This window comes from Mangifera indica, chromosome 1, assembly GCF_011075055.1.
Source record: "Mangifera indica cultivar Alphonso chromosome 1, CATAS_Mindica_2.1, whole genome shotgun sequence".
NCBI lineage: Eukaryota > Viridiplantae > Streptophyta > Magnoliopsida > Sapindales > Anacardiaceae > Mangifera > Mangifera indica.
In genome coordinates this window covers 3,723,405-3,744,020 of record NC_058137.1, presented here as the reverse complement: position 1 = coordinate 3,744,020, position 20,616 = coordinate 3,723,405, and the positions used below count along the sequence as shown (strand labels likewise).

At 33.5% G+C, this 20,616-nt stretch overlaps 4 protein-coding genes and 1 long non-coding RNA gene across 11 annotated transcripts; 1 reads left to right on the top strand and 4 right to left on the bottom strand.

Annotated features, from left to right (window-relative positions):
- Nucleotides 1-2,007: 2,007 nt before the first annotated feature.
- LOC123220325 lies at nucleotides 2,008-6,289 on the bottom strand. Of its 3 annotated transcripts, XR_006503033.1 has the most exons (11): nucleotides 5,730-6,289; nucleotides 5,482-5,653; nucleotides 4,695-4,920; nucleotides 4,441-4,588; nucleotides 3,846-3,934; nucleotides 3,710-3,752; nucleotides 3,496-3,552; nucleotides 3,297-3,393; nucleotides 2,650-2,915; nucleotides 2,379-2,473; nucleotides 2,261-2,287 (listed from the first exon to the last, which is right to left on the bottom strand). XR_006503033.1 is itself a non-coding variant. In XM_044642515.1 (10 exons), exons 2-10 carry the CDS (start codon nucleotides 5,633-5,635, stop codon nucleotides 2,189-2,191), a joined length of 1,008 nt encoding a protein of 335 aa, XP_044498450.1. In that variant the 5' UTR covers nucleotides 5,636-5,653; nucleotides 5,730-6,289; the 3' UTR covers nucleotides 2,008-2,188. The 3 variants fall into 3 exon arrangements, 2 of the variants coding, with proteins under 2 accessions (XP_044498450.1, XP_044498457.1); XM_044642515.1 differs by lacking the exon at nucleotides 2,650-2,915 and having other exon boundaries at nucleotides 2,008-2,287; XM_044642522.1 differs by lacking the exon at nucleotides 2,650-2,915 and having other exon boundaries at nucleotides 2,008-2,287; nucleotides 4,483-4,588.
- A 140-nt stretch (nucleotides 6,290-6,429) lies between these two features.
- Nucleotides 6,430-7,524, bottom strand: LOC123220342 (thaumatin-like protein 1b). Its single transcript, XM_044642538.1, has 2 exons — nucleotides 7,364-7,524; nucleotides 6,430-7,260 (listed from the first exon to the last, which is right to left on the bottom strand). The coding sequence occupies exons 1-2, from the start codon at nucleotides 7,419-7,421 to the stop codon at nucleotides 6,596-6,598; spliced, it is 723 nt and encodes a 240-aa protein (XP_044498473.1). The 5' UTR covers nucleotides 7,422-7,524; the 3' UTR covers nucleotides 6,430-6,595.
- A 2,845-nt stretch (nucleotides 7,525-10,369) lies between these two features.
- Nucleotides 10,370-11,614, bottom strand: LOC123212513 (thaumatin-like protein 1b). Of its 2 annotated transcripts, none has more exons than XM_044631677.1 (2): nucleotides 11,454-11,614; nucleotides 10,370-11,133 (listed from the first exon to the last, which is right to left on the bottom strand). In XM_044631677.1, exons 1-2 carry the CDS (start codon nucleotides 11,503-11,505, stop codon nucleotides 10,460-10,462), a joined length of 726 nt encoding a protein of 241 aa, XP_044487612.1. In that variant the 5' UTR covers nucleotides 11,506-11,614; the 3' UTR covers nucleotides 10,370-10,459. The 2 variants fall into 2 exon arrangements, with proteins under 2 accessions (XP_044487612.1, XP_044487620.1); XM_044631685.1 differs by having other exon boundaries at nucleotides 10,370-11,130; nucleotides 11,454-11,612.
- Nucleotides 11,615-15,358: 3,744 nt separating this feature from the next.
- On the bottom strand, nucleotides 15,359-16,214 carry LOC123194525 (thaumatin-like protein 1b). The gene has a single exon (XM_044607761.1). It carries the CDS (start codon nucleotides 16,094-16,096, stop codon nucleotides 15,383-15,385), a length of 714 nt encoding a protein of 237 aa, XP_044463696.1. The 5' UTR covers nucleotides 16,097-16,214; the 3' UTR covers nucleotides 15,359-15,382.
- Nucleotides 16,215-17,080: 866 nt separating this feature from the next.
- LOC123213927 lies at nucleotides 17,081-20,255 on the top strand. 4 transcript variants are annotated; one of them, XR_006501780.1, is made up of 7 exons: nucleotides 17,081-17,262; nucleotides 18,106-18,239; nucleotides 18,862-18,943; nucleotides 19,045-19,195; nucleotides 19,321-19,374; nucleotides 19,531-19,599; nucleotides 19,802-20,255. It is a non-coding gene; the product is annotated as an uncharacterized LOC123213927 (long non-coding RNA). The 4 variants fall into 4 exon arrangements; XR_006501778.1 differs by having other exon boundaries at nucleotides 17,082-17,262; nucleotides 18,117-18,239; XR_006501776.1 differs by having other exon boundaries at nucleotides 17,085-17,262; nucleotides 18,132-18,239.
- Nucleotides 20,256-20,616: the final 361 nt, after the last annotated feature.

Here is a 20,616-nt window from a genome sequence, read left to right as displayed (position 1 = left end):
GTCAGTTATGGATTTATTCAGTTGTATTCATTTAGTCTCGTATATTTTCACATATACCCTTAAATATTTTAAAATTATTACACTTTAAATATTTTAAGGGGATATTAATTAAAATAGGCAAAAATTTTTTCGCTTATATTTTTTTAGGCAAACGCACAGTAGTTTTACTTTTATAATCAAATTTTTTTGTAACTCCAAAAATACCCTCCCAGCCCTGTATACGTAGGCGCTGGAAGGAAAACTTGAGTGCGTGAGTGCGTGCGTGGTGCGCGCAGTGCGTGAGCAGTTCGCGCACCCTGATTAATATATATAAACAAAGTGTGAGGGTGCGCGCGCAGTGCGCGCACCCTTTCTTTTATATATATATATATATATATATATATATATTAAATAATATAAAAAAATATAATAAATAAATAAATATATTAAATATTTAATATAATATATATAAATAATAATAATAATAATTTTTAAATATATATAATATTATAATATAATAAATATATATAATAATATTATATTATATATATATGTACAGTGCACTGTGTACAGTGCACTGTGTACAGTGCGCGCACTGCACACGCATTGTGCGCACCCACGTACTCCACACGCACTCACGCACTCTACGCGCACTCCGCACGCACCCACGCACTCAAACCTTTCTTCCAGTGCCTACGTATACAAGGCTGGGAGGGTATTTTTGGAATTACACAAAAATTTGCTTATAAAAGTAAAACTACTGTACGTTTGCCTAAAAAGGTATAAGCGGAAAAATTTTTGTCTATTTTAATTAATATCCCTATTTTAAGACTATATAGTCTTATTCACATGTATACACAAAACTATATTGTAAGACAAGGAAATGGACTATTTCCTACCCATGTTTTAGGCCTATCTCAAACTCATACCTACGAGAGATGAAAATCCAGTTTTTCCACTCATGATTAAACTGTCATCCAATTTCTCAGTTAGGGATAGGGGTAAAATCGACATTTTACTATTTAAAACCTTAAAACTTTAAATTTTCACCATTTTCCCCCTCCAGTTTTAAAAACTGACAACTAAACTCATCCTCAAAGTTTAAAAAGTTTAGATTTCACCCCTAAGATTTGTTTCCTTCTCCGACCACCACCGACGGCCGACGCATTCCACAGATCTCGTATCTCCGACTACAAAGGACGACGAAGGACAACCCTTCGTCGCCCAAATTTGGACGATGAAGCGTCGTCCAGATCTGTAAGAGTAGACGAAGGACGACGCTTCGTCTTCCTTCGTCGTCGCATCAAGACGACTCGACGAGCGACGAAGGACGACGAAACGTCGTCCTTTGTCATCTGGGTGGAGTGACGAAAAAAGATCTCTGCGTCGCACAGTGGTGCGATGAGGAGATGAAGATCTCTTCGTCGCACCAGGAGAAGGAGGAGGCCGGTGACGACGTCGGAAGATGAAATTAAAGAATGGGGGTGAAACTGCTATTTTTGAAAATTATGGGGGATGGCTGTGTTTTGAAAAACATGAAAACCCTAGGATTTGGGTAAAAATGTTAGTTTTCAAAGTTTAAAAACTTTGGTTAAAGATGAAATATTAGTTTTTAAAACCTAAAGAGGATGAAACATAATAACTTTATAACTTTTTAATATAAACAGTAAAATATCGATTTTACCCCTGTTCTTAACTGAGAAATTGGACGACAGTTTGGTCATGGGTGGAAAAACTAGATTTTCATCTCCCGTGGGTATGAGTTTGAGATAAACCAAAAAAATGGGTGGGAAATAGTGCTTTTCCTTGTAAGACACGTTAATTGATAAATTATTTAAAAGTTAACATTATTATATCATTTCGTTTTCACATCTTTCTAAGCTGAAACTCATACCCTAAATATATTTTGGATTAGCATTTACCCATTTCATTGTAATTAACATTGTTAATATAAACAAAATAAGTATCTAAATATTAAGGCTTGTTTAATTTAAATATTTAACATAAACATAAACTAAGCAAGGGGACTGCAGCTAAATACGGTCCAAAACCTTTTTAAGTATTGCCCGAATGGGACTGATGATATAAACATGGAGGAGTAAACAGCATTTGATTACAGATGAGATGAATAAAGATGAAAGTTTCTTCACCTACAAAATTGCTATAACTGATAACAAACAATTGACACTACCCAATTCCATATGCATAACTAAGAAAATGGAGAACCAATTGGAGCTATGAGACCAAGGTACCGCATTATCTTAAACCTGCGGATCTTCCTCGAAGATTTTAGTGGAAATGTCACCTCCTACAAGGGATTGTCAACAAACTGTAAATATGCTACCATTTAAGTAGTCACAATAGTCAATAGATAGGCTAAATTTACGAAGGCCACTTACATCAAAATGAATTTTCGGCTTCCTTTCTCTCTTTTCTTTACCTCTTTTAGGGAGATTGGTAACCAATCCACTGGAAGTTGATGAAGTCCATTTACCTGTGCAAACAAGATGCTGCAAAATCAGTATGGCAATGGGAGAAAAGGACGCATGTAACTATCTTCTTGAAAAGTGAAATGAAGACTAGCAAAATCACTTGTACCCCAACTAAAACTGACATACGCAGCAGCTAATGGGATGCAATTATATCATATAATATGAATATGATACGAACCTTAGGAGAACCACACCTCAAAAGCTAGCTATTGAGATGGGAGAGTCCAAGGTCATATAAACCCCACACTAGTTGCTCATACTTTCCAATGTGGGATCCAAATCTCATATCTTGCACTTAGGATCCTAATATACCACCACGCTCCGCAGTCTCGACGCCCACGCGAGCTGGTTGTGCGCTAGCTCCTTGCTAACCCCAGGCGAACACTGCAATGCCGGCGTCACCACCCGCGCCGCACGATTGCAACTGGGAGACATGGTATGGTTCTGATACCAAATGATACGAACCTTAGGAGAACCACACCTCAAAAGCTAACTATTGAGATGGGAGAGCCCAAGACCATAACCCCACACTAGTTGCTCATACTTTTCAATATAGGATTCAAGTCTCATACCTTGCACTTGGGATCCTAACAGAATAGTTTTATAAAAATGAAAAAAATAAAAAGAAGGTAATATAAATGGGTGCTTGTAGAATTAGCAGTTGTAATGTTATACAAAATTCATTAATGCAAACAAGAAACTGTTATAAACAGTGTGATGTTATCTTCCATATTAAACTTTGTGATACTCTCTGAAACTCTTTTTACTTTTCAGATATAGTTTAAGGTAGAAAGCATCACACAGATATCAAGTCAAACTGCATACCAGACAACTGGTCTTGCTGAACTGAGAGATTGGACCTATCAGGGCTTGCAAGAAACTCTCGGCATGAACTTATATGTTCCTTCCTCTGTAACAAGGCCTGCAAACAATACAACAGAACAAAAAAATGTACAATTGACATGGTGCAAAATGCAGTAATCATGGAATTATCATTGCAATTTCATTAGGGATCAGCAAGTACTTGTTTTAAAGCATCTTGAAAATTTTCCGAAGAGTTGAGGCACCTTTCTTCAAAGCTCTGGAAAAGATTAAAGATCATGCAGATGATATTACACATTGACACAAATGGGGGGAGTGACTAATCTAAACCGTTGTTAAGTTGAATGTAATTAGCTTAGTAAGGGACAAAGTTGGCTTCATATTTAGGGATAGCCAAATGCAACCTATATACTCACATCCTCAAGCTCTGAAACATCTCTAGCTGGATCAACCCAAGCACTGAAAAGCAATTCACTAATATTTTAGCTTATACAATGCCCAGAACAAGAAATTTTCAAGATACATAAAAAAAGCAGTGTTTAGGAATCTTACCTGTGACAGTTCCCATAAAATTGTACCAAAACATGTCCATCACTCCCTTGATTTGCTGAATTAATAGAAAGAGATTTCTCTTCAATGATCTGAAAACATAAACAGGATCCTATTGATGATCTGATACAGAATTTTCCATCATGTAAAATGCTCACATGTGATGGATTCAAGAATTTTAATCATCAATAATGACAAAAACGGCATTCAAATGCATTAAAGTCTTTTAAAAGTCAAATAAGTTTTTAAGGATCCCATAAATTACGCAGAACATAGTCAGATCTCCGATGCAGACCTAAACATGAACTTCCCCAATGAAATTGCAACTCAACATTGAGGCAAGTAATTAATATCGAATTAACACTCGTAATAAAGAGATCTTCACTTTGAGTCCACATTTGAGAAAAATCAAAGCAATATCTCAGTCCTCCTTAATGTCTAATTTTTAAGATGTTTATGCAACTAACTTTAAGAGCAAGGCTTCAAGGGTTAGCACATTATATCATTTTTAAAAAGGAATATAAATATTGTCAAAATAGAAATGAACATAAATAATTCCGAGTTCATACTGAGGTGCAACAAGAAAAGAGTAACCTACTTCAGCAGGCCACCACATCTGGCAAGCTGTTTTAGCCCATACCACTTTTCCAGGAGTTAAGCAAACTCCAATTTTTTCTAGAACTTGTGTTCTCTTTGGGGAAATATCCAATATCTCTTCATTATCCTTTATTTCTTTGCCAAGTTTCCTACATATCATAGAGAAATAAAAGGTAAATACTTGAGAAAAAAAGGACTCAAACTGACAACATCCTGCATGGCAAGGTCTCAGTACATAATAGCAACTCAACAAACCTGTCACCACAAAGGTCAATTACTGCATCATGGACAACTGATTCTGCTTCCATTGCTGGAGCTTTATAGAATTTAGAAAATAATTTATCTCCTTGACCCTGGGATTTGCAGGAGCGAGCCGAAGAGAGCTCAAGCATCATTTTCCTATTATCCTGCCCATCAGCTGAACTGCTTATGGTAGCACAGGACAATCCATCTTGAACTGAGGATTGCCCCAGTAAGTAACCTATTCATAAATTGTGCAAAGATGCAAAAAAAAAAAAAAAAAAAAAAGTGTGTCAGATTCGCATACTTGAACAAACCTTACATCAAATGACATTAAGAAAAGTGCATCAAAAGCTCATTCTTCATGGCTAGCCGTTGTTTATTTTGATAAGTTATTTTGCCCACTTATCAAAATAAACAACATAATTTCAATGTAAAATTACCAATCAACTCTATTTAAGTTTCATTGTATCTCAGCCATATCTTTCTATACCTAGTGAAGTACAATTCTAGTTCAATGAAACTAAGAAAATTTATCAGATCACAATGTAGGTTGGGGTTTCAACCGAACCGCATAGCCTTTGTAATCAGTCACCTAAAGCAGAAAATTAATGAGCTACTACATTATTGCACTTTAATATTGGAGAAAACTGAATGATGGGTAATAAATCATCAATGTTACAAAATCACAAAAAAAGAAACGAACGAAAAATCCATAACAAAAGCAACACACATTTGAAGAAAGGCTAAGCCAATTCCAATGAAATTAAACCATATTCAATTAAAATAGGGAGAGAGAGACCTGAATTGCAGAGAGAAGAAGAATTGGAGAAGACAGAGAAGTCAGTACGACGACGTTTGGGTGCAGGGCTTCTGGGTTGATGAGAATATTTTGGTATGTTATCAATCTCTTTCAGTTTCTGCCTCTTGTTCATGTGGGTTGTCTTCTTCGCCATTGCTTTAGGTGTGAAAATCTTCAGAGAGATTGGAAGAAAGTTTAAAAAAATTTTCCCAAATCAAAATTATCAAATTGTAAATAACCTCGGTTACCTTCGATCTCTCTCCTCCTTTCTCTGCCTTTTTGATGCGGTTTTGTTAAGCTACAGCTCATCCTAAGCTATTAACGAAATTAACTATGGCTCTCTCTCAACAGCTATTGGCTGATAACATCCACATTCACACAGTTTCAAAATTATCCCAAGTTCTTGAAGCATTTAGTATGATAATTTTACTCATAATGATCTTCATGTGCCTCTTCTAAAATCACATTTTACATTCAGAAAAAATTCCAAAAAACATAAAAAAAAAAAAAATCTGCAGAAACAAGACTTTTTTTACAATCTAATTTATTACTCAGTTTACTTTTCAAATAGAACGAATAATACTTATATTTCAATTCAAAGAAAGTATACTTCGCGTATACAATTTAGGCCATTAGATTCAAATAACCCGGACTGAAATCATATGAAATATTGAAACAAATAAATCTAAAGTGAGAAATCAACTTGGACAGAAAGTTACTTAGAATATAACTAGTTGCCTCCTTGCATTTATAATTGGGGGTTTATTGATATATTTACATTTGAGAAGGATAATTTGAAAGAGGACAATTAATACACATATAGAACAGGTCAGTCTCGTCAATATACATTATTTTTGACATTCATGTTTTTTTTTCAGTTGGGCAATCTTGTCAATGCCATCGGCCATTGACAAGACAGGAGCAAAAGCACAAACATGGACATAAATGTAAAGTATAATGAGAATTATTTATTATTTCTTCCTCAGTTATTACATATAACAATAATTCTCGAAAGAAAATTATCCGGATAGTCCAGAACAGCACTGAGTTTTATTTTGTCGTACATAAGTTTTCTAGTATATAATATCAAGGAGTTTCAGGGTCTCCCTCATCCTCATGGGCAGAAAGTAATGGCGTAGTTAGCTCCAGAAGTGCAAGCAAAAACGCTACTCGCGTCATCTTTAGGATAACTATAAGCTTGGGGGCATTGGTTCTTGAAAAAGGTAGCGTAGTTGGTCGGCGGGCAATTTTCTGCATAAGCTCCAGTGCAGCAGTATTTCGGGTCTTTAAATTGTTCACATGCGCTCTTGCAACCAATCACACTCCCATCGCTTCCTTTCAATTGCAGCTCCGCTGGGCAAGCCGCGTTCACATTGGCTGAGCAGGAAGCTGTGACACATTTCGGCCCAGCGCCATTTTGTGGGGCAACTGCAAGAGGAATGTTAAAACCATCCACCAGACTAAGATTGTAGTAATCCTGTCCGTCGTCTGACTGGAACGTTATTTCCATCAGTGATGCCGGTGGGACTGCGCTTTTACCATTGCATGCGACTTGGCCTGAGCCGCAGTCTGCAGTGGCGCAAGTGAAGCTGCCAGAGCACTGGGTTCGGGCCCAGAAACGGCCTTGCCATCGAGCCGGGATGTTGAGGGTCTTTGTTCCTTTGGAGGGTAACTCAAATCCCGTTTCTGCTAATTGAGGCTGGTTAGCGTTGGCAAGAGTCCCAGGCCAAACGGTATATGGGCAATTGTTTGTGATGGACACTGTTGCTAAGTGAGCACCTGCAAGTAAACCAATCAAAATATGCATCAGTACATATATACTCTCATCAACTACATAAATATATATATGAACTGTAATAAAGAAATGAAATGTGATGTATACCGGAGACGAGGAAGGCTAGGGTGAGGGAAAAGATAAGTTGAGCAGACATGATGGCCATTTTGCTTCGGTTTGGTTTCAGTATGCTCTTGCTTTGGAGTTAAATGATGCACAAGTGGAGGTATTTATAGGGTTGGGAGCCGTGCGGTGATACGTTACTGACGATTGATATTAATCCTCTTGTGGAAGATTCAACAAGCAAACAAGTCGAGTCCTGGCATAATTAAAATGTTGCCGCAAATTCAGGGCTGCATCTAATCTTTTGAAAGGTCTTAAGTCTTCAGTCAAGGAAGTGCTCATGCCGTGTGGGTTAAGGCTTCTAGGAAATCTGTTAATGTAAGAATTTTAGACCATTAATTCTTTTATTTAGATATATAATTTTATACAGTATGTTAGAAGTGGTACTTTTTTCCACGTCTGCTAATTTGTTATATCGAAGACACGTATTATAAAAATATAATCTAGATTGATCTAGAAATCCAGTAAAAGATATAAATTAAGCCGAAAATTTATCATTTTTTAGTAATGCCTTAAAAGAGAAAATGCCATAGAACTATTTCCCACCCAAATCTTAATTCAATTTCAAAAACATACCCATAGTTATTTGAAAATACAAACATCCGTCTGCAAATCAATAATCGTTAAAATTTTTTATTAAAATTAAAGATAAAATTATTATTTTATTAATAATATTAAAATATATTTTTTTAAAGTTTAAAAATTCATGTTTTCATTTATTTTTAATTTTAAAAACTCGTGTTTCAATTTTCACCCTTAACATTGAGATTGGATTAAAATTTAGATGGGGCAAAGGGAAACTAGTTGGAAAGGGCACATAAGATGGGCTTTTGTCTGAATATTCGTTTTGTGATACTTTAATGTTGTAAACCTTGTTAGATGAAGACAAAAAGTATGGCTAACTTTGTTTTTGAAACTGAAAGTCCATAGTCGTGTCTCTCTCCCTTGAATTTTCACTTCAGAAAAAGTCGAAAACTCAACGTCAATAGGCCTAATAGTCAATTTGGAAGTTAAGCACATCTCCAACTCTAACGCCGCTATCATAGTCATACTACAAATTTTAATTTGAGGCGCGATCTACGAGTGATGACTGACGGGAGTATATAGTTTATATGAGCGATATATTCGTTAAAATGTGAGGATTTTTTTAATCAATAAAATTAAATATACAAAAAAAAGTTATTTTTCACTTAAATTTTATTTTAATCTCAAAAACTTATTTATGATAATTAAAAAACTTAAATATTTATCTATAAATTAATTATCATCTAAATTTTTAGTTAAAAATAAAGATAAAATCGTTATTTTTATCTATAAATTTAAAACTTTAAAATTCTTATCATTTCTCCTTTCTAGATTTTATTAACTAATACTTCGACTCATTTTCAAAGTCTGAAAAGTTTAGATTTTATCTTTAGGGTTTGTTTTCTTCTTCGGTCACCATTATTCTGACTAATGATCGGTGTTTTCCTTCGATCTTTAATCTCTGACTCCAAAGAATAACTAAGGATGACTTTTTAAGGATGGGTTGAAGTGTTAATTTTTAAAATTTGGAAAGAAAATGATAAAAATTTCAAAGTTTTAATGTTTATAGGTAAAATAATGATTTTATCGTTATCTCTAACTAAAAATATGGATGACAGCTAGTCTATAAGTTGATATTTTGGTTTTTTATTTACCATGGATATAATTTTAAATTTCAACTAAAATTTAGGTGGTGAATTATCCTTTTCCCAATTAAATATATATATATTTTTAATAAATATATAAATATATTATAATATAATTAAATAATTTTTAATTAATAATAAAATATCACCTAATTATATACATTTATTTTATATATATATATATATATATATATATATATATATATATATATATATATATATATATAGAGAGAGAGAGAGAGAGCATTACTTTTCATAAAATTACGTTTTTGTATCTTCATTTTCATATAAAGTTTGTTTATAAATATAATATTATGTATATAATTTTTATGTATAAATAATAATATTATGTTATTATATAATTAGATAGTAAAAAAATTTAAAATAAATTAATACTTATTTATAAAATAATAATTTAAAATTTATATATAAAATCTGAACACATAATTCTATTAATTTTGTAACAAGGGGCTGTTAAATTGTTATTTCATTTATTTATTGGTACTTTCAGAGGTACACCGCTTTCAATTAACTCTGAATAATTCAACAAAAGCTTTTAGGAAAATATTTTAGAAAAATATGGGCCTATAAAAACACCTGTCACCAATATTTATTGACCTAGAAATATCACAAGTCTAGCAGCCTCCACTGTTCAATTGACCGACCTCGGAGATGTTTGTTAGTTGTGTTGTTTTTTCTATGCTTAAGAGTCAAGTTATTTTGATGGCTGCATCCGCTTCTCCCAACTAGACATGGGCCGAATTCAGTGTGGCTGGCATGTCTACGGGCTGCGTCGGCCCGCAATATAACAAGGATTGGATATGACTCAAAGTCTCTTGAGACGTGTCTCTGTGGTCTTTAACAGATTGAGTCATGCGCCTTAACGGATCGGTTTGCCACATCATATACTATTTTTAAATTTTAATTATTGTTTTAATAATTTTTAATAATTTATTTCTTTTAGAGACTGTATAGGGCCAATTTTACAGACAGGGCCGAAGCCTGAGGCTCTAGCATAATCCACATATCTGCGGGCTGTACTCGGCCTCTTGGACTCCTCCAGTCCCAACTAATAATTAATTTGGAATGAGTGATTAAAAAGACATTTATTTATTATTATTAAAAAGGCAATGTCTCATAAATATTTAGCCTTCACTTGAAACCCGGCCTGTCTCATAAATAAAATTTTGAAGTAGCATGCCTCGGCTGCAGCCCAGGTAACCTTCCTAAGAAAAGTTTAAGTTTATTCTTTCTTTTTTAAACAAATAAAATACAAATGATAAAAATATTTAATAAATATTGTATAATAAAACCATAAATATAAAATAACAACAACAAACTCTTTATTAATTGAATAGAACAATGTGTGTACAACTAAATTTGTAATGACATTTTTAGGAAATTGGATAGTTCAGGGGCAAAAGGTGATAACGTAATTAGCTCCACCAGTACATGTGAAAGTGCTAGATTTATCATCATAAGCGTAGCTATAAGCCTGCGGGCACTGGTCTTTGAATATTTTAGAGTAAGTAGTCGGCGAACAAGTCTCTGGCAAACGAAAATCTCCAGTGCAGCAATATTGAGGTTGATTAAAGGCCAAACATGCGCTCTTGCACGCAATAACACTCTCGGCAGAGTCCTTCACCACCAGCTCCAGCGGGCAAGCCAAGTTCACATTCTTCGGACAGCTAGTGGACGGACAAGTGCCGGTTCCACCTTGTGGGGTAATCGAAAGAGGCAAGTTGAAGCCATCAACAAGACTAACATCATAAAAATCTTGTCCCCCATTTTCCGCCAGTGTGAACTCAACAAGTGAAGCAGGTGGGGTTCCGCCAGCACCATTGCACTCCATCCCAGGAGCACCGCAATCTCCTGTCGCGCAAGTGAACTTTCCAAAGGCGTTGGTGGCACAGTTGGTTCGAGCCCACATGCGGCCTGACCATGGAGGAGAGATATCTAAGGTTGACGATGCTTGGGAGACCAACTCAAACCCGGACAAAACCGGCTTGCCCGATCCGGCTAGGATTCCTGGCCATATGGTGAAGGCACAATGGTTTTCCAAGGTGAATCTAGCTGAATGAACTTCTGCATGCGTCAATTCATCAGCCATGCATATATGTCAAAACAACCCATAAAATTATATATACAAACAATTATTATAAATTTATACACAAACAATAACATATTATTATATAATTACGATTTATACACAAACAATGATAAATCACTATATAATTAAAAATTTGTGTATAAACGATAACATATTATCATATAATTTGTTAATTTTAAATTAAAAATAAATATAATTTATTAAAGTTATATTAACGTTGTTATTATATATCCTGTTTAATATTAATTGAAAAACAGAAAAATGTTAAAAAGAAAAGAGTTAGTCTGTATCTTACCAGAGAAGAAGATAACGGTGAGGGTAAGAGCAAAGATAGATTGAATCTCCATTACTGAATATTCTTCTTGTTTAAAATTTTCAGTGTGTAATGCGAAGAAGTTAAAACCAGTGTTGCATTATATAGGCATTATTTAAACAGAGAGGAGGGAATAAATGATAATAAAAGGAACACAGGCCAATCAATACCGTTTTAATACTGCCAAAATTATGTTGCCATATGAAGAACTTTAGTAAAGCTATCTGCTATTCGAAGAATTCTACAAAAAATATATATTTCTTTAAGTAGAGAGAAACGTTTATGACTTGCTTAATGTCTCTGAGGATAATATCAATTTTGCAGTATTCCCTATTTAATACAATTACGTGCATAAATAATATATATTAATTTTTATATAAACCCATTTTTTCAAAACCGAGTTAGTAATCAAACCTTATTGATTTATAGTTTAACCGGTCAATTTCAATATAGGTCTTATAATTGAATAAATGCTTATGAAAGGTTGAATTAACACTTCACAATCATATAAAATTATTCAATTCATGAATATAAATGTCATCTATCAAACACCCCCAAATATACCAACATAAAGGACCAATTTAACTTTAAATTTGTTTATTTATATTGATTTTCACTAAATTGGATTGATTTTTCAATTGATCAAATATTCCATGAAAATCAAACTAGATTATAAAATGGTTCTCGGTTGAATTGATCAGTCCCATCCAATTTTCAAAAATTGGTACAAACAAAAACGTGTTACTTTGTCATTGAATATTGTTTTTTTAATTTAAAATTATCAATTATATGATAATATATTATTATTTATGTACATTAAAACTCTTTCTTATTATTATAAGAAGGGATAAGAATATTCTAGAAGATGTTATACAGACATATATACAAGTTAAAATATGTGGACTTTTGCAACCTATATATGAAGAAAGACTCATGAGTTGGGTTGGATGCAATCTAAGTTAGCTTGTGCGTATTCAAGTAAGGGTAATCCCAACTCAAGATTGAGTTAAGTCAATTTAACTCAATTGCATTGTTGAAAAATCATTGATAAAATCATTTCTTTGATGATTTTTATTCTTCTTAATTATTTTATTTTCTTTATCTCTAACATTTTTTTTTTCGTTAGTAACTTCTCCAACAAAATTAGCGTCAATCGAGCAAGCGAAGCTTGATCTTGAACTACTCTAATCAAATGGTCATTCTCCTCCATTTGCTTTTTGTTGGATATGACCCCACCATGCTAGGTATTATAGGAGCAATTTCTCAACTTGCAAATGGGTTCAAAACAGTCACTTTGATGCAACCAAGTGTACCCACACTTTGCTCAACATTCCCCATACTTTGCTCAAGGTTTCGCACTCTAAGTGCAAGGAAAAACGCCACAATGACTTTTGCGCTCATGTGGAACACAATGAAATTAAGGATTAAACCCAACCTTTTATTTTTAAGTATAAATCATACAAAAAGATACTAACAAATGGTCTCTCACCCACCCACTCACTCATATCTTATAAGCTATATTTTCTCTCACAATGTCTCTTTCCACACTTCTGTGCTCTTTGTGTCTCTCTCTATGTGTATATATCTATATGGGTGTGTATCTCTCTAAGCCTGTATATTTATATGGCTGTGTATCTCTATATCTCTATCTCTATGTCTCTTTTTATACAAGAATGATACAATATTTTAAATCAAATCCCAACAATTTCTCCCCAAACTGCTCCTTGAATTGCTCTTGCTTGATTATAGGAGTTACCAACAATTCCTCCATGATTTGCTCATCCTTGATTATGAGGGTCATCTCAATCACTCCATAATTTGCTCTATTATTCATATATCTTGATTAACTGAGTTGTCGAGATATATCTTATCCTTGTTGCACACTACCATAATTCCCATGCAATTCCACGAAACTAGGCAATGCACTCCATGTCACCCAGTCCAATGTGCCACTCTCGCACCTTTATAGACAATTTAATAATTGAGCTGTCAAGACATATCTTATGTCTTTGTGACTTCACCTTCATAGATGGTTCTTTTATAATTAGATAAGACTAATTTTTAGCTATTAGGGTTTCCATTATGTGACTAGAATATTTTATAAGAGTAATACTATATACATGATTTTATACACAAATAATAATATGTCATTATGTGATTAAATGATTTTGAATTAAAGATAAAACAACTTCTAACCATATAATGATAAATTATTATTTGTGTAAAAAATTATACATATATTTTATTGATTTTATAATTATTTTGAGCACTTAAATTGTTATTTCATATAACATATAAAAAATTTAATAAAAACTTTTTGATAAATATTGGCTTCCCACCCAAGGATTGTTGTCTTCCCAAATATCCTCCCTTTAACTTTGAAAATCTCAAATATCCACCCATGAACAGTTAAAATTAATGGTAGTAAGGGTAAAATCGTTATTTTATCTATAATATTAAAAATAAACTAAAATATAATCTCTTTTTCCTCCCCTAAACTTTGAAAACTAAAAGTTTTCCCCTAACTGAAGTTTTAAAAAATGACAGTTTTCCCCTAGGGTTTGGTTTACAGATCTTCGACACTAAATCCGACAACATTGCCTGCCATCTATCCCTCCCGAAGCTTTTTCTCTCTTCGGCGGTCTCTCTCCACCCATTTGAATGCCCGTTCGACATCGATCTTCTTTTGAAAAACGAAGAGCTATGTCTTTCTCGATGAAACTCTTCATCTCCCGTTGTCTTCCAAGTTTCATTCAATATCGATCGAACATCCAAATTGGTGAAAAGAGACCATCAAAAGGAGAGAAAACTTCAAGAGGGATAGACGACTGGTAACGGCATTAGAGATCTAAAAACCAAACCTTAGGGGAAAACTGTCATTTTTTAAAACTTAGGTTGGGAGAAAACTTTTAGTTTTTAAAGTTTATGAGAAAAAAAGAGTTAAAATTTTAAGAAGTTAGGGTTCGTTAATTTTAACTACTTATGAATGAGTATTTAAGATTTTTAAAGTTAAAAGAGGTCATTGAAAAAAACAGCAATCCTAGGTGGGATATAGTCCTTCAGCCAAAAATATTTTAGAAAAATATGGGCCGTGTATAAACACCGGTCACCAATATTTATTGAGCTATGAATATCACAGGTCTAGCAGCTACTACAGTTAAATTGACTGGCCTTGGAGACATTAATTGTGTTGATTCTCTCTCTCTCTCTCTGCCTTGTGCATCTGCTAATCCCAATTAAACACGGGCTAAATTCTGTGTGGTCTGGCTTGTCAATGGGCCGTGTTGGTCTGCATACGACAGGGTTCGGGATATGATCCAAAGTCTTTTGGGTTATGCCTCTGAGATTTTTAATGGACTGAGCCGTGTGCTTAAAAACATTGCCCTGCCACATCATTGTATATTTATTTTTAATTTTAATTATGTTTTTTTTTTTCAGACTGTAAAGGGCCGATTTGCGGATGGGGCCGAGCCCTGGGGCTCTAGCATAGCCCACATATCTGCGGGCTGAACTCCGCTGGGGACCTCGACCAAGTGTTTTTAATTTATAACTAATTTTTAAGATTGTATTTATTTATTTTGTTATTATTATTTTGATAATGCAATTTGGGCAATGTCGTCATTGCAATCTCTGAACCTATGTCAGAACTCAGAGGGAAAAATTTATCAACGGGCTCTAATGACAGGAGGAACATTGATAGTTTTCGAAACTAAAGGCAACAGCGGGAAATTTACTAACTTAGGGTGGGAGTAATATTTAGCCTTATCTTGAAACCCGGCCTGTCTCATAAATGAAATTTTGAGGTAGCATGGCTTGACCTGCTTAGTCATAAACGATGATGTTATAATTTTTTAATTGTTAAGCCCTTTTAAGAAAGATTTTTTTATCTGCTTTCTTTTCATGCGGAAAATTTATATTTTTTCTTGCTTTCGTGAAGGGCAAGGGATCTCTAATGCAGTCCCGAATAGCCTGAGCTGCAGCCCAGGTAACCTTCCTAAGAAAAGTTTTAAGTTTATTCTTTCTTTTTTAAATATTTTAGAATAAGTAGTCGTCGGACAAGTTTCTGGCAAACAAAAATCTCCAGTGCAGCAATATTGAGATTGATTAAAGGTCAAACAGGCGCTCTTGCACACAATAACACTCCCAGTGGAGTCGCTCACCGCCAGCTCCGATGGGCAAGTCAAGTTCACATTCTTCGGACAACTAGTGGACGGACAAGTGTCGGTTCCACCTTGTGGGGTAATCGAAAGAGGCAAGTTGAAGCCATCAAGAAGACTAACGTTATAAAAATCTTGTCCCCCGTTTTCCGCTAGTGTGAACACGACAAGTGAAGTAGGTGGGATTCCGCCAGCACAATTGCACTCAACCGCAGGAGCACCGCAATCTGTTGTGGCACAAGTGAACTTTCCACAGGCATTCTTGGTGCTATTGCTCTGAGCCCACATGCGGCCTGACCATGGAGGAGACATGTCTGAGGTTGATGATGCTTGGGAGACCAACTCCAATCCGGACAAAATTAGTTTGCCTTTTCCGGTTAGGATTCTTGGCCAGATGGTGAAGGCACAGTTGTTTTTCAATGTGAATGTGGCTGAATGAACACCTGCATTTATCAATTCATCAGCCATTTAAATATGTCAAAACAAATACATATTCTCTTGTAAATTATTCACCAAAATAGTAAATATAAATTGTTTTTACTGTAATATTCTATTATATATTATATATAATTTAATATTAATTAAAAAACAGAAAAAAAAAAGAAGAATTAGTGTTATTAAAATCCAAATTCACTTAATTTGGTCTTATTTTTAAGACTCTTAAAGGGTATTTGGTTTGAATAATATTTTATTATTAAAATTAAAAAAATATTTTAAAGATAGATTACTAAGAAGGTTACGTGATACAAATAATTACTATATTCGATAAAATTTGATAGTTATAAATAATTATTGTATTTGATTAGATGAAATAAAAAAAATATTAATATGTTATTTTACTTAAATGTCATAAGGTATAATTATTTTTAAATATTTTTATATTATTGTTATATTAATTAAAAATAAAATTATTTTTCTTAAAAAATTAATATATAAGAATATAATTATAATAAAATAAAAATTTATTTGATAATATTTTAATATTCAAAGTAAAAGTGATATCTCATTTATTACCTGTCATATTATCATTAGTAATAACAGATTGTCATAATTTTTTATTACTTATAAATTAAATAAAAAATATAAATAATAAAAAATAAATTAACAAAATAATATTTACAATCTGGTAACTAAATGTCATCTTATAATTGAGTTTTAGATAATTTATATTCATAAATATAATTAAAATTGTAATTCATATTAACATTTGAAAAAGATAAAAATAAAATTGGAAATTCAATGAATTTTAAAATGAGGTGTTTAAAAAATTGGATGCTAAAAAGTTTTTAAAAGTGTAAATAATTTCCCCAAAGAGTAAAATTGAAAAAAAGAAAATGGGGTATTTTGTAGTCCTAAAAAACTTCCCCGAAAGAGCAAAATTCAAAAAGAAAGTGGGGTGTAGTCTAACATTCAGTTGGCGAACCAGTGGCTACCCACCAGTCTTGAAGCTTGACCAACCAAGCGGATCAAACGAACTACCAGTAAAGTTTAGAGCTCTACAGCTACAAACAAAACATACTCCCTTGTTTTGAAGAGCTGTATATTTTAATTTTGAAAACTTCACTTGAATTTCAATCCCACTTTCGTATCCCAAAACTCTCTCTAACACTCTACTTCGCTCTCTGGTTTTTCTGGTACTATTTCCTAACTCTCACTCTTTTATTTTCTAAAGTTTGCATTTTCATGGAATTTCTGGAATTTATTCACCTATTTTGATTTGTTGACAATAACAAATGAAGCAAAAATACCTGCATATGTCACCTGTTGGTTATCTTTTGTAAGCAAAAAAGTTATGGTGTTATTGGGAAACAGAGAAACTGCATTTTCTTTTTGAGATATGAGTATTCTTACCTAATTTGGAAACTGAAATGTATGGGATACTTGTGCTTGAGAGTTTTTTTAAAATTATTTTTTATCTTGATTAGATTTGAAGGATTTATTATGAAGATTAGATGGGTAATTATTTCTGTTGGTTGCTACTTGCAAGAGTTGAAACATAATTTTGAATAAGAATTTGAATAAAAAAATAGATGAATCTGGTATCTTCAAAATGTTTTTTTTTTTTTCTATAGAACAAAATTAGTGAAAGCGCATCTGGTAATTGTGCCCGAAACTGTCTTTGGAGAAACGGGAAAAGAGATTTCATCTGTTTTTGAATCTGGGAATCTTTGTCTCCTTATTTCACAAAAAATAAATGAACATGAAAAAGTCTTTAAATAAATAACGAGTTAAACCAGTTGTGTTTACAGATCGTTCGCTTCATATATATTAAAGATTTTTTTTTCTTCTGCTTTTGGATTCCAAAAAACAGAATACAGTTTTGAAAAAGATACCAATTACACCCTACTCTTTGTGGGAGCTCAAGAGCAGAATCATATATATTTATCTTTCCTAAGTATGTTTGAGTTGTAGTCTATCCAACATTTTTCATTTGAAGAAATTTTCAACTGCATGCTTAGTGTAACATAAACCTCAAGTTGTTAAACAGCTTGAAAAATTGCAGTTAAAGGATCAACTTCTGGTGGTGGATCTGGGAGGCAGTGGTTGCAGTGGACTTCAGATGTTCATGACGATTTTGTGAATGCTAATTTGCAACTTGTTGGACCAGAGAGTGAGTATTTTTATTTAAAATTTGATAATCTGGCTCGTTGTTTCTCTCATTTAAATGATTATATTAAGAGGTGACAGATGAGAAACATAATCGTGAATCAAGTCAATAAACAGTTTGTCTGCTAATTGTGATTACTAGATATTATGAAGAACTTGGTGTCTATGCCTATGATAATTAAATGATTTGTTCTTTTCTGGCGTTTTTCTTTAATATATATCTACACCACTATACTAGACTAATTGCACAGCTGCTTCTGGTAACTCTCTCTCCTCTTACAAATTTACCGAGAACTGTTTTATTTATTGATTTGTAGTGTGAATATTGGCAGAAATTACTCCATTCTTTTCTGCATGTGTAAAGCTCTCTGAGGTTAATCTTTTCTTCTTTGTTTGTTTGGAGCAAACAAAAACTCAATATTACCAAAATGGTTTATATTTGGGTTGAATTTCATAGTCCAAAAACTCTTAAGTATTTTGATTAGCTAATTGCAGTTTTAATAAAGTATATATCCAAATGATCTCATTTGACTTGGACTAGACTTTTAGCTTCAACATTAACATAATTTGAGTATGAGGAATTTCCATGGAAAATTTCAAATGTACAAATATTCTGTGTACGTCAGAACTGATGGATGGATATCCTGTCTGGATCTGAAGACTTTTTCTTCTTAATGTGGAGGATTGAGGGCTGTCCAAATTATAAAGGTTCTTGAAAAACTTTTCAATTTTTTGGAAGTTATTCTGTCTATGTGCCTAACACTGGTATACCTGGAAAGACCATTTATCATGTGAAGAACCATTTGCAGGTGCAATTATCCGGTTGAAACTAGATCTTTGGTACAAGACATGCTGATATTGAGTTGATGTACCTGATTTCTCAAAGCGATTGCAAAGTGTCTTCATTTTTGTTGTAAAAGTATTATCTTGCTAAGTTGTTGCCAGAATCTCCTGGTAAAGGTAAAGTACTCATTTCTGTTTTAAATATTTACTTGTTTCACTACTTTTTTCACTTTTTATTTTGTTCTTTTTCACATTCAAGTTTGCGTTTCTGAAGTTGGAGAGAACTCTTCCTTAAATTGTAGGTTCTAAGTAGGAAAGTCTCTGGAGAGAGCCTGTCTGGTGAGGATTTCTTCCAGGTGTGTACTTTTGTTCTCTTCCAGAAACATTGCATCTTCGTACATTCATTGGCCCACAACTCTTGCTTAGGTTCTCATTCTGAAGGAAAAGTTTAGATCAAGTGATGCTAACCGTAACATTGTGGATATCATTGTGGATATCATTGTCTTCTTCAGGGGAGTGCAAATTAATGAAGCACTGACTTTACAATGGAGGTTCAAAAATGTCTTCATGAGCAGCTTGAGGTTTGGTTTCATGCTTCTCTTTTTTAAGTGGGATTGGGGTATCATTGTCCGAATTATTGAAACAAAGAACATAAATAGGGTTAAGGCCTCTTCTTGTAGCGATGGGAAACAATGTAAAATATATAGAAGTAAATTTCTTCAGAACACTTTGCTTGCCTTCATGTAATTGAAACCGTAATATGTTTAGGTACACTTGTTTCAGGTGCGAAGACAGTTACAAGTTAGAATTGAAGCTCAGGGGAAATACCTGGAGAAGATCATCGAGGAGCAGCAGAAACTTGGAGGTGCACTAAAAGCCCCTAATGTGGTAGCATCAGCAGATAATAAGGGAAATTCATCACAATCAGAGCCTCCTTCTGATGCCCCTGCAGAGTTATTTGCTTCCTGAAATATAGGGATGAATATGATAATTGTGCCCCTTACTGGTGTCACAAATTTGTTTTTTGAAAGCATGATTACGGTGGTCAGATTAAAGTTGGTATGGTTCTGATGTGAGTATAGTGAGATCCATTGTATTGATTAGGACTCTCTGAGCTGTGTGTCGGCTTGTTATGTTTGTTACTCTAGTTAAAATGCTTTACTGTGTAAATTGTGAAATTTAATCTATTGTATTAATAATTATTTTAAAACAATTTAGTTTTCTGTTTCTGCTTTAACGTGTTCTGTTGTGTTTAGTTTTCTGTTTCACAATTAACTTGGAATATCAAGGCAAAAGCAATTAATCACAAAACACACAAATTTATGTGGTTTGGTGATGTGCTTGTGTCTATAAAGTTGTCTTATTAGTCTGAAGAAAATATGTCTAAAACTTGTACATTGCGTATACTAGAATTTTCCTTATGTAGTGAAGCCTAAATATAATAATACTTCGACTTAAGTTCTTCTTTCCGTCCAATGGAATGGGTGTTCTAGTTCATTACTCTTACTCCTCCATGGAATGATTTTGTTTCCCTTCATGTTCTATTTCTCACAAATGGACATGCTTGGAACAGTTTGTTCCTTCTTAGAAAAACTAAG

Coding starts and splice junctions, on each gene's coding strand:
- LOC123220325 (XM_044642515.1), bottom strand. CDS start 5,635: ATGGCGAAGAAGACAACCCACATGAACAAGAGGCAGAAACTGAAAGAG. Junction 4,921..5,481: donor TTCTTCTCTCTGCAATTCAG/GTCTCTCTCTCC, acceptor ATTTATGAATAG/GTTACTTACTGGGGCAATCC. Junction 2,288..2,378: donor AGCCGAAAATTCATTTTGAT/GTAAGTGGCCTT, acceptor AATCCCTTGTAG/GAGGTGACATTTCCACTAAA.
- LOC123194525 (XM_044607761.1), bottom strand. CDS start 16,096: ATGGCTGATGAATTGATAAATGCAGGTGTTCATTCAGCCACATTCACA.
- LOC123220342 (XM_044642538.1), bottom strand. CDS start 7,421: ATGGCCATCATGTCTGCTCAACTTATCTTTTCCCTCACCCTAGCCTTC. Junction 7,261..7,363: donor CCTAGCCTTCCTCGTCTCCG/GTATACATCACA, acceptor GTTTACTTGCAG/GTGCTCACTTAGCAACAGTG.
- LOC123212513 (XM_044631677.1), bottom strand. CDS start 11,505: ATGGAGATTCAATCTATCTTTGCTCTTACCCTCACCGTTATCTTCTTC. Junction 11,134..11,453: donor CACCGTTATCTTCTTCTCTG/GTAAGATACAGA, acceptor TGACGCATGCAG/AAGTTCATTCAGCTAGATTC.